Source organism: Phoenix dactylifera, chromosome 18 (assembly GCF_009389715.1).
Source record: "Phoenix dactylifera cultivar Barhee BC4 chromosome 18, palm_55x_up_171113_PBpolish2nd_filt_p, whole genome shotgun sequence".
NCBI classification, from domain to species: domain Eukaryota; kingdom Viridiplantae; phylum Streptophyta; class Magnoliopsida; order Arecales; family Arecaceae; genus Phoenix; species Phoenix dactylifera.
Window position 1 is genome coordinate 9485544 of NC_052409.1, and position 13114 is coordinate 9498657.

Genomic DNA, 13114 nt, shown 5'->3' on the forward strand with positions numbered 1-13114 from the left:
ATCACCATGGGGTATAGGAAGACAAAACTCTATCCACTAATTTTTTTGAGACGGCTTGAGTGATGATTGGCTGATTTAATTTTCTTTCATCAAAGATGATAAGATCTTTAACTATAGTGTCTTTAAGTGTGGAAATACAACCAAAGTCCACCATCGTACTAAAGGCAGACATGACAACCATGGATCCTGCAGTGTAATTATAGATCCACCATCCTCTACACATCATTTAATATTAGAATAAATAATTGAAGCATATGAACAAATCTTTTTCTAAACTAGAGAGGTACTTTGTGTACATATTGGGTAAGATGCCAATGACTAGGAACTATATTTTGCCATAAGAGCCTCACTTCATTCTATATCAAAAGATACCTCACATCATATTTGGCCTTAAGAGCCTCACTTCTAGTAACCAAAGAGGGAATATCCAAACCACCATCTTGAATAGATTGACAAACATAATCCCAGTAAATTAAATGCTCCCTCTTGGAGCTATCATTTGAGCCTCAAAAGAAAATTTCTGATAATACTCTCAAACTTTATAAGCACTTCCCTAAAAATAATAGTATGATAAATTAAGTTAACTGAAAGTGCAGAAGGTACCGATTTAATAAGAGTAACTCTATCCATCATAGATAAAACCCTCCACTTCCAACCCTCCAATCTGATTCAAAAGTTGTTGTATCAAACCACTACAATGAGGACAACCTCTTACTAGAAATAAAATTTTTAAGTATTGTCATGTGCCATCAGACTTCTTAATGTGCAAGTGATTTTGATGCGCTATCAAACTACTTAATGTGCAAGTAATTTTGATGTGTTGCCTAATAAGAGTGTTAACTTTTGAGCTATATTTTACCATAGATTTCTCCGAGTTTATCCTAGAAATTACACAATAAGTATTGCCAATAAAGTTCTTGCATTGGACATAGTGGCCTTGGCAAATAATATGCAAGCATAGGTAAATAGAAGATGAAAAATAGATATTCTTGTTCGGCCAAACTGATACATAGAAAATGAATTATCCTCTACCGTCACTTTTAACGTTCTCGATAGGGCATACAAGTAGGATGATGAAGAACAATCTAGCCGCACCCCAACAGAAGATTGGAAATAGTTGGAAGGAGTTCTATTGATTAAGATGGCAAATGAGGGTAACAGGGTACGTTCCATAACATTATTCAATTGCCAATATGACATGGTTATTAGGGTTGAGTTGGAAGCACGTGTACCCCTAGTTGTCATCTGGTCATTTGCAAGTAAGGCTGTGTGATGTTTGGCGAGAAACAGCAAGTAGGCGTCCACCTCTAATTCCATAACAAGGCTGACCTCCCCGAATTCTTTCCCGAAACCAGCACTTGAGACCTCAAACCCTGGAAAATTTTCCGATCGGATTCGTCGCCGCTCCGAGAGGTGGGAGATCTCCGTGGTCTCGTCCGAATCAATCGCGATGGGCTTCTGGGTGACGACCCTCATCTTCTTCTTGGTGGGCGTCGTCGCCGCCCTCTCCGTCCGCCTCTGCTGCAACGGCGGCCCCTCCACCAATCTGTACGTGTCTCTATTCTCTCCCGCTCTCTTGTCTTGTCTTGGATTAGGATTTTGGAGGACAAAATCCGAGCGAAACCTTTGATTCTTATTCGGATTCCGGCGTGTCTTTGTGATCCAAATTCTGTTTTTGTGTCTCGATCGCCGGAAGCGGCGATCTGATGGCACGTTGTAATTTCTTTGGACTTGGATAATAATTGGTAGAGATTTATGGTATAGTCTTTGAATTTTGGATTTATCAGCATCTTGCAATCTTTGATGTTTATTGTTTTTAGGTTTTTGCATCCATGCGCAAAATGTTTCACTTTTTCAAACGGATATATATATATATATATATATATATATATATATATATATATATATATATATATATATATATATATATATATATATATATATATGTTGTGGGATGGGGTTCCCAGTTTAGTCCCACATCGGGTAATCAGCGGAAAGGTCTGTGCCTTAAATGGGGGGTGCAAACACCTCTTCTCACCGAAGGCCCACGGGCTGGAGGTAAAAGAGGGCCCCCCTAAGGGGGGACAAAACCGTGAGGGACACCTGTCCAGCTGCTCCGCGCCTGCAGGTGGGTCCGCCCCCGTGTGAGCTCCGCGCCCACGGTTCCCAAAGCGGACAATACCACATTCGCTCTGAGCTGAGCTGCTCCAGCACTCTCTCACGACCGAGGGCCCTTTTGTGGGACAAAACCGTGAGGGTAGGGGGCAACCTCCGCGGACCCCCGCGCCGGCAGGGCTCGGGACTGTCATTGGGCCACGGCCCTGGGCGACCTCCCACAGACCCGAAGCGGCAATCCCAGAGCGGACAATACCTCGGGGAGGACGCGGATGCTTTCCCTGCTCGTCTGGTGTGCGGGCTGGTGTCGGGGTTCCGACCCCGCATCAGATGGCGCTAGAGGAAGGGCCCCGGCCACGCACAGACCTTCCCGCTCGGGGGGCTGTGTTGTGGGATGGGGTTCCCAGTTTAGTCCCACATCGGGTAATCAGCGGAAAGGTCTGTGCCTTAAATGGGGGGTGCAAATATCTCTTCTCACCGAAGGCCCACGGGCTGGAGGTAAAAGAGGGCCCCCCTAAGGGGGGACAAAACCGTGAGGGACACCTGTCCAGCTGCTCCGCGCCTGCAGGTGGGTCCGCCCCCGTGTGAGCTCCGCGCCCACGGTTCCCAAAGCGGACAATACCACATTCGCTCTGAGCTGAGCTGCTCCAGCACTCTCTCACGACCGAGGGCCCTTTTGTGGGACAAAACCGTGAGGGTAGGGGGCAACCTCCGCGGACCCCCGCGCCGGCAGGGCTCGGGACTGTCATTGGGCCACGGCCCTGGGCGACCTCCCGCAGACCCGAAGCGGCAATCCCAGAGCGGACAATACCTCGGGGAGGACGCGGATGCTTTCCCTGCTCGTCCGGTATGCGGGCTGGTGTCGGGGTTCCGACCCCACATCAATATATATATATATATATATATAGAGAGAGAGAGAGAGAGAGAAAAAGGACTGAAACTATGGGCATATAATTTCTGAATCATTAAGGGCCCGTTTGGTATCTCTTTTGTTTTTTTGGTTTTTGTTTTGAAAAATCGAAGAAGAAAATCGAATTAGACTTTTTTTTTTTTGGCAAAAACTTTAGAGCTTCAGGTAGCAATTCTTTCAGAAAAAACTGAAAATAAAAACAAGGAAAGGTAGAAGTTTTGTGCAAATGTTATCTGCAATGTCAATCTCCATATGGTATCTTGCTAATTTGTAGGGATGCAAAAACACAAAAACAACAACAATACAGGCCCTAAGTAAGCAGGGATTGTTTGTTGTATTTCTACACTGTGAGTTGATTCAAATTATTTGACAAATTTGTGATGGTCAATTTAGTGGATGAGGTTCCAGTACAGATTATGCTAATTATAGTTGAACCTGTAGATCAGATCCCAAAATGTTTCCTTGATAAATGAGGTGCACCTGTCAGAGGTCACGATATAATGAAAAATACTCATGTAAATTATCAAACACATGGTTCTCTTGGTAGAAATAAGGTGATGCGTAGACTGATAGTAAATGTGTCAAGGAAAATTGAAGCAATGAAATGTGTAATTAATGAATGTATCAGTCTTGGTTACAGTTAGGTATAAATGAGCAATGCAAGAGCTACTTGTGCATCAAGTATGAAGTGAAACTGAACCAATGAAAAAAATGCATGCATCAAGACATATAATATAGTTGAAAAAAATGAGATCAGATATTGGTTTATATGTATAATGAAAAAACTAAGATCAAGCTGGGAAAACTAAACCTCTAAAAGATAGAGTTCTCAACAAAGAGAAGCAACAATACATTTTGTGATATAAAAGGAAGATGGTGAAATTGCTGACAGAAAGAACTAAAAAATAACTAGAAAAGATGCACGTATAGAAGAACCGTCAAAATGGATGGAATAATGTAGTGTAAAACAAAAATAAACAGAGGGGGAAAGGTATAAGGAGGGAAGGTGTATACCTGTACTCTTTGCAATACATGTTTGGCACTTTATCCTTCTATATGAATTTTAAGGATAAAAAACATGCCTATAACATGAAATACTGACATAAATTTAAATAGCCCATCAAGTGGCCCACTCTAATTCAGCTTCTAGCAAAGCTCTTGATGAAGTTAACTATATTGATTTCCCATGAAGACACCATAAAGTTTGGTGAGTTTGGGGGAGGCGTGTGAGGGATATGCGACAGTGCATTTGTCATTGAGAAATTTGGAATATGTAGAGGATTATGAGTTGGACCATATAAGTTGGAATGCCATATGAGTTAGTTGTACATGGGAAATCTCATGCTGCTTGTGTAAGTACAAATCCATGTTTGAGGGGCAATGAAGAATAGATTGGTCGACCATTCGGTATGAACAAAGGTTTGATATCAGTTGAGGTTGAGCCGTTATTGTACCTAAACATAAACTATAATTCCTTAGAGAATTCTATGATGGAATTGCAATAATGAGGGCACAAAAATTAAGGTGTGACATGGCTTCATGGTTTTGTTCTTTTATGATTTCTGATAGTTTCTTGGACCTGAACTTCCCTAGATGTAATACATTAAATACCAAACCTTTTGTTGTGGGCATGTCTTTTCAGATCAGTCCTTCAAAAAAATCTGTAAAGAAATATTATCATATGAGAATATGATGGTTATGCTTTACCTCAAATTGGTGTCCTATCTGCTGATATTTTGTTATTAGACATCATATCAAGCTGTTTGATATAACAAGATGAAACATCTTCATTTTCAGTCTTAAACTAAGAAAACTGGATAGTTCTTTAACTGATATATCGATATCCTGGTAAACTTTTCATTTTTGTCATGTCTTTTCAGATCAGCCCTAAAAAATATAAAAGAAATATTATCACATAAGACTACAATGGTTATTATTACCATCAAAATTGTATCCCATCCTTTGATATTTTAGTACTGGTATTATATCAAGCTGTATTGTCTAACGAAATAAAATTTCCTTGCATTCATTTTTAAACTAAGAAAACTCAATTGTTCTTCAACATATACATAAGCCATCTTTCCTATTTTGGCATTTTTTAACTTTAAACTTGTTTGAATGAACTTATTGCTGCATCATTCTTGATAGTACAGCTTTTGCTGACCCTCTTTGGATAGTTAGTTTCTATTTTGTTTGCATATTCTTGTAACTTTTATGAGTTACTCATAAACTACCAAGGGGAGGATTTCTTCTAATATATCATACTAGAGACAAGCCTTTATGATTTGGTGGCTTGGTTAGTAGCTAACTAGCTATAAGTAGCTCTCAAGTGATTTTGAGGCAATTCGTTTTTGCATGGGAAAACTAAAAGGAGCTGCATGAAGGCAATTATATGGAAAAGAAAAATTGAAAAGGTTGAAGGTTTTAACAATGAAGAATTTAGACTAGAAACAATCCATCAACACAATGGTTTAACATTGTAGCAAGACGGGAGACTCCTCTTGTCCCTTTTAGTCATCGAGTGCTTATCTAATATGTCTACTCCGAGTTTATCTGATATCTCCTTTGTTGCCTCGTTAGAAATTAATCGAGTGCTTAGTGGGTACTTAGTTTGCAATAGTGATTTTAAAAGGTCTGTTAGCAACTCATAAGACTAGATGCAAGTTATAACACCATGGTGGAATTGTTGGATGAAGTCGCAATTGATTCTAATATGCTCCTTCTACTTGTCAAAATAAGTTTGTTAGCAATGTGAAAGCTTGGATCATTTTATCAAAAAAAATCTTGTATCATTATAGCGACATTGGGATATGCAACATGGCGTTGAGAGAAGGTGATGAGGCTAGATGACCTCTGGTATGTATCGGCCCATACCGGCCGGTACGGACCGGTACAGCAGACCATGGTGGCATCACTTGGTAGTGATAGTTATTATTTCTGTTAAGAAAAGGACTTGTATCTTTGGAGATAGCATTCAAGCTTAAGACCCAAAAGTTAGTAAAAGATGCCAAATCTTTTCTCAAAATGTAAAGAATTGCCTCAAATGTGCATCAATGGAAGCATTATCATTGACATTGAGTCGGACTATAGCTATCTTAATGAACGAATATTTTGTGAGAATAACAAAAGTAATTGCTATTTTGTTGGAGAAGAATGATGTCAAGCGAACAATGAAGGATGACTCACTGAAAGCAAACAAGGCACACAAACTTACTTGAGCACGTACATGGTTTCATAAGGACAAAGGACACTTGGCGGTGTTGCATCTTAGATCCATAAAAGTCACCATGATAAAGGCACACTTCACATCAATTGGAATGACGAATTCAGCACAAATATGACAACTACACGTAAGGTAAGTTGTAGTCATCTTTACCACCAAGTTGGATGGACATGGACATGAGAATCAGCTTCAAAAGTGTATCCAAGTATCATACTTGGCAAGAGAAAAAATACATGATACGCCGATACATAGGAGAAAATCAATGATTTCGATTAAATGGTATAATCAGTCATTTCATGTTCTAGAATAGAAAATATGAAAAATAATATTTGTGAAGTCATTTTAGCTAGCATATAACTGAAAGTGTTTTGATGGTAGGGCTAACTTATTCAGAATTGATTACTCAAGTAGTCATAGCAGTGTTGCTCTTTATTTCATATGTAAAAAGTGTGTGAAAATGGTATAATGCTAGTAATTTTAGTGATGTTTTGTAGAATTTGAAAGTGATCTTCAATATGAAACATGAATTTTAAGTTTATGAAATTTTGCCATGTTTAATGCCCCCATCCAAAATAACTAGATCCCACTTCTAATCATTACAAGATTAATTTGAGACAGACTAAGTGTTCGAAGAATTTGACTTTCAACCATTCTTAAATATACAGAGTCCAAGATTCTAATAGGTATGTAAAGTTTTTGACGTTTATCCATCTTGTAGATTTGTGTCGAGAGAAATTTTTGAAGATGAATGAGAGCGTCCAAGTAACACTGCATCATCAAATGGGTGAAGTTCTTGTCATAGTACTCTTGAATGAATCCTTGAGAGGGTAGATGAGATTTTCTTCATTTCATTAAATGATTGAAGTGTGTCAGAACTTTGTATACTCTCTTGCAGTTGATAAAAGACTAACACTTAGATAAGGAACAAGGCCCCGAGCATGTCTGCTAAAGAGCCCAAGGCTCCAAGCGAAGTGCACTTTGCCACTTTGGATATAGAACTGCAAGTTATCAGACATGGTTAGCATGAGTAACTTGGGAGAAAATTAATAGATAGGAGTCATCCTAAGCCACTTGTAATGATAAATGGTACCATCTTGTGGGAGCTTAACATCTGAAGTACAGGCCCGATTAACAAGGATAGTCATGGATGACTTGAAGAAAGAATTTGAGCTAGGGATAGTAGAACTAAACCTTAACCTTAACAATTACGAAAAAAATAGGTCATGCCCATAAAATAACAACTTGATGAGCTAACAAGTTCATGACTTGATGTTTTACTTATTTAATCACAAAAATAATCAACCTTTCGACAATGTACCAATATAGGCAAGGCTTCCCATCCTGACATGACCAGTAAGATGTTGGTAACAGACTATTCTGATGGGAGAATGGTACTCGAGATACATCCAGGGCACTAGTTCTCTCTTGAATCGAGATGTCAAGGCTGTCTTGGTTGGTACTGTTTGGATCTGGCTGGTTCACTAGTTGGGACGTCAGGTCCATGAACATAAAAAAGGAGAGCTTCTTGTGGCTTTCTTTTGTCTTGTTCATTTAGTCATGAGAGGGAGCTTAGAGAGGGTATGATAGAAAGAGAGAAAGAAATTAACAGAGAAGAAAATTTCATTAAAACCTTGCAAGAAGGGGCGCTCAGTCATTGCACGTATTTAAGAGGCTAACAAGATCTTAAGAACCATGAAAACCAGAAAAAACTAAAACAATAAGAGACAAAAAATAAAATTAAAAGGGGGTTAGAGGCATCCTGATAGAGTATCTGGATGTTGACCCATTCGAGCACCGACGTTGATGCATCAAGACAATATTGTTCTTAATATAGGATAAGCTTTCCAATAAGGAACACGGCTATAAGACTTGCTGTTTTTTTTTTGAAAATAGTTAAAAGGATAGCTGAAGGCACTACATCTCTTTACTTGGATAAAATCCAGAGTCACATCTTGCAGAAGGCCTCAACTGATTTGGTCCATTAAGAAGATGATTGGAGCTATGATAAACAAATTGATAAGTCTTATAATTGCAGCAATAGAACTATCATGAGGAGGAGACATAATAAATGAAAAATGAAAGACCATGCTTTTATAATGTTTACCAAATGACTTGATTGTTGAAGCGTTTTTGAACTACGGAGTCGAAATAAAAATATTGTAACCACTGGTAACCAGATTAAGTGATCAAAATATAGAATGATATGCTATAGTCTCATGTAAGGCCTTTTGATGCCTGAAATCTTTTCCAAAATAGACTAATTTTATAAGCCAATACTTTCCATAAGATTTATCATATCAGCATACCTGAAAAATTTAATAATAAATTTATATTTAGATCATCAAATTTGTGGATTGTTGTGGTGTGTGGTTATGGTTAAATGACCATATTTGGAGGATTGTGCCAGTTATTCTGAAATCTACTCCTGTCAAGCAGCTCCAGTGTGTATTTTGTGATTTATTTTGGAAACCACTACTCTTGAACATCTTTGGCAAACATTTCTATAGTTTTGGTTGTTTCAGAAGAAGTTTTCCAAATTCATTGGGATATGACTGATTCAAATTGGTGGTGCAGGTTCCATTTTACACTGGTTGTCACAGCGATAATGTGTTGTTGGATGATGTAAGTTCTCGCATTTTTTTTGTTTGCATTTGCTTAAGTTCAATATTCAATATATTCTTCCACATCATTCTAACTATAGCCCAGCACATGCGATGCATGTGCATCTGCTGGACTCTCCCCTTTTTTGTTCTTTCTTTGTTCCCAAGAGATGGCATCATAGGCTTTGGCAGCTTAGTTTTAAGGTAGTCAGGGAAGGTCCCAGAGTTGAACATACATACTGGACTCTTAGACTTTGCCATTATAGATAGCTTTTTCCTTGGGGGCCAACACCGAAGGCCCTTTTCTAGGCCATGGTTTTTAATGAAACCCAGTGGTCTCTGCTTCCCATTGTTTGTTGCCTTGAAGAGGTTTGCTGAATTGACGTTGGATTTACTTCTGCTAGTGCCACACTTCCCACTTAGCAAATTGCATGGAATTTCTTGGTTACGGCCTTATGGGTGCAGGGGTTTATAAAGTTTTTTACATCCTATGACTAACAATGTTCTTTATATTATATTAATATTCGTATATCCTCCAAAGTTTTTGATATGATTAAATAGTATAAGCACTTGGCTCCCACCTTCCCTAAATAAATCCCAAACTCCTTGATTTGTTCCTGTATTTGAAATATGCTCCACGTTAATATTCAAATTTTGATTTTATATAAGATTAAGTTTTTAGTTGCTTGCAGATTCTGGGGCACATGATTTTTGCACAAGCGTTTTATAGGAGATAATTTCATGAATGTTTTACTAGCACATTTTTCTTTGATTTCACAAATGATCGCTAAATGGTAGTAAAGAATGTATCATTGAGGATTTCACCTTTGCCTTCATTTCTGCAAATATCTTGATGCAAACTTTTGAACAACATAGCGAATGTAAAACCCTAGGTTTAGAAATCAATTGAGCAGCTCTTGTTCATAAATTTCAATATCCACACCCTTTCATCCGAGTTGAAGGATCAATATCTTTAGGAGCTGTTTGGATGCTTGGACATGCTATACAAAGATGGCACGGTCAGTGTATCAGCTTCACGCTAGGAGTTGACTGTAAGGTTCCTTAATGTTCATTTTTATATATGGGATATTGCTACCCTCCTTAGAGGTTCCTTGCGGTAACCTTGGATTTTAGGAACTGTGGTTTCCCTCACATTGCGAACTTTCTAAAATCTCCCTTTTGGAATCTTTTTCCTCAAAGACCACCAGCTACACGATGGCTGATTTATGCTGCAATGGTATGCTGTTCTTCTGTAGCATGATGCAGCATTTATGTATATACATACATACATATACATATATGTATATATAAATACGTATACATACATATAAATATATGTATGCATGTATGATAAAAAAAAGGAATTCTACCCGATGAATTATATCAAAGATTAGAAGGGAAAAGATGAGAAAGCAATATATATTTGAGAACAAGGATGGGAAGAATTCTGGCTGAAAGTGGGTTGAGGGGGCGACAATTAAGGATGGATAATCTATAACTTAGAAGTGCTACCTAATGATGAACAGTAAATGCAGCCTCTAAAAGAACGTCAAGATCAAGTAGAGATGTTTCGCAATTTTCTAGAACCTTGGAAGCACATTAGACTGCAGCTTTTGGAAATTCAAAGGGAAATTAAAAAATAGAAGGAAAAGGAAGAAAAAGTGTTTATTTCCCCTCTATTTATCCTGAGAGTACTTTCATATGTTTTGAGGTTGGATCCATGAGTTTTTTGAGTTCAAATATTATAAAGAAGTAGATCTAATTGAAGTTGCATTTGCAAATTCTCTATATTATAATTTCTACATATTATGTTGATATTGATATATTGTTATTTTTTCAAATATACATAGTTATCTATTAGAATTTAGATTTCTATCAAATAATTAAACACCATATTACACTTTAACTTGATGTGTAACAAAATTATTTCATATTTCTAATGTTTTTTTAATTTAATTATTTAAATTTCAGATTTTCGATCCAGTTATACTAAAACCATACATCCAGTGATTCCGAAATATTCAATACATTAAATTTGCATAATATTCATGGCTTACTTTAGTTTCTTCTAGAATTTGTTTACTTTTCTAATTTTTGACTGAAAGTCTGAAAAACTGCTGAATCTGAAAATTCTTCTTGAGAAAAGGAACAGTTCACCAAACTAGTTTCACATGAAAATGGGGAATGTTTCCTAAACAACTATGTTATTAAGTCATTTGCTCTGATTTAAACATTTGTTTCATTATATTTTTCTTGTTAGGTGGGCAATTGTATATCTTGCACAGCTGAAGCCACTGATTGTTCCAATCCTCAGTGAAGGAGAGTGAACTGTTTGTCAAGAAAAGAATTGTTATTTGCTGTCATCCAGCATCATGTCTCATTTCCGACTGCAGCGCAACTTGAGAAATTCATGTGCGATTTTAGATATTCGTCCCTTTGAACTAGGGAAAGTGTATTGCCAGTAATAATTTGTACTGGAGATATCTTCACATATGTATTCATGTAGTTCCCTATTGATCAAACGAATGTTGTCTTCAGATGTTTCTACTCTGAGTTCCTAAAAGATGGCTATTTGTTTTTTTTTTTTTTCAATTTTGCAAATATGAATTTTGTCCAAGGGTGAATTGAATGTGCTCAAAACGGTCTATATTTATATGGGGAATTTGCCTATGCATGAGTGTTGTATGTCATGCTTCAGTTTAATCCATCAAATCAGGTTGGTCAGCAGCTAAAACCAGAGAAACAGATGTCATGCCTATGCATGTGTTTCATGTGTTTTTGCTGGGCATACTAGTCCTCTCCTGTATACATCCGATCCTTATCTAAATCCTATTTAATTGAACTTTTCAAATAGTAATAATCTCAGGAGAAGTTGACTGCCTGGCTTCCAACTGGCCCTTCTGGAGTCGTCTGCTTGAGAGCCTTGTTCCACTTGCTTTCATTTTAGTAAAAGTTGGGGAGAGTTGAAGTTGGAGCTGGGGCCCATAGTGGAGTGGAACCCAATTCACACATGTTGACGGAGAAGGAAGAAGAAAATGAGCAGAACTCGAGGTTGGAGTTGTTGCTGCTCGAGTTCATATTTTAATAGTAGAGATACTAAGATCTGGGTGCTTTGTTATTCAAATCGCAGCTGTCTGCTTGGTATTGGGTTCAAGAGACAGATTCAGCTTCTTTTCTACATGGTCATATGACTTTCAGCCATAATCAAAATAACTTTTCATGCTTTGTTTTTGTGGCTAATGAACCAGTCAGATGTTATCTTTTAATGTTTAGTACTTTGAGAAGATTTCCTAACTGGACAACTCTAACCTGAATCGCCCTTTTGGACTGAAGTATATAAATTCCACAGTATTCTTAATTATGTGTATGGTTGTGCATGAGGGTTTCTCCCTTTTTTTCTCAAATCTTCATTTGGAAAAGTTCAAGCCAGATCAAAACTACTAAAATTTGAATCGCACTCAGTTGTTAAACAAGTTTAGAATGCTCAACTAGTATTTCAACCCAACAGATTTTCACCAATCTTACTAGAATAATGACACTACCGGCTTTAATTTCTTCGTGCGCATGTGATGCAATATCTACCTTCATATGTTAAAGCTGTAATTCTGATTTTTTATATTTTATCTATTGGAGAAAATATCAAAAAATTCAGATTGAATCCTATAAACCATGAGAGTTAATTGTAAGAAGATTTTGAGAACCGGAACACTATAAGCAGCGAAATCCAAATTATTTTGATAAATTTGGAAGTCGAACATTAAAAAAAAAGATAATAATATTATTAAGCAATCATGTGATAAATAACATGAGAATATTGTAATAATTCAGAACCATCTATCGTTCACTCTTATTAAGAATACTTTCAATTTTTTTTTTGTTCAATGGATCATCCTGGATAAATAGTAGTACGGTTGGATCAATGTAATTTTATATCCAACTCATTACTATATTTTTGGCACAATAAGATGAAACTTTGTAATATCTTTTCGGAATAAACTTGGCCTAAGAAATTGGATTAGCAATTGGTGGATTTTCGATTAACCTAAGAGCATATTTTAGGTATGATAAAATGAAACTTCGCAGATATATTTTTAAAAACAAACTCATCATAAAAATATTTTGAACTATTAAAAGATCTCATACAGAAAAAGTATTGAGCATTTTACATGTAGTAAAGATAAATTTTTTTATTCTCTCTTCTCTCTCATCTCTCTTGAAATATCCGTCATCATCTTTAGCAACTTTGATATTATAGCAGCACTAAAA

At 37.1% G+C, this 13114-nt stretch overlaps 1 protein-coding gene across 1 annotated transcript; it reads left to right on the top strand.

The window, feature by feature from the left end:
* Nucleotides 1–1276: 1276 nt before the first annotated feature.
* Nucleotides 1277–11501, top strand: LOC103716710 (V-type proton ATPase subunit e1-like). The gene is made up of 3 exons (XM_008804817.4): nt 1277–1548; nt 8823–8870; nt 11109–11501. The coding sequence occupies exons 1-3, from the start codon at nt 1451–1453 to the stop codon at nt 11173–11175; spliced, it is 213 nt and encodes a 70-aa protein (XP_008803039.1). The 5' UTR covers nt 1277–1450; the 3' UTR covers nt 11176–11501.
* The last annotated feature ends 1613 nt before the right edge of the window (nt 11502–13114 follow it).

Coding starts and splice junctions, on each gene's coding strand:
- LOC103716710 (XM_008804817.4), top strand. CDS start 1,451: ATGGGCTTCTGGGTGACGACCCTCATCTTCTTCTTGGTGGGCGTCGTC. Junction 1,549..8,822: donor GGCGGCCCCTCCACCAATCT/GTACGTGTCTCT, acceptor TTGGTGGTGCAG/GTTCCATTTTACACTGGTTG. Junction 8,871..11,108: donor ATAATGTGTTGTTGGATGAT/GTAAGTTCTCGC, acceptor TTTTCTTGTTAG/GTGGGCAATTGTATATCTTG.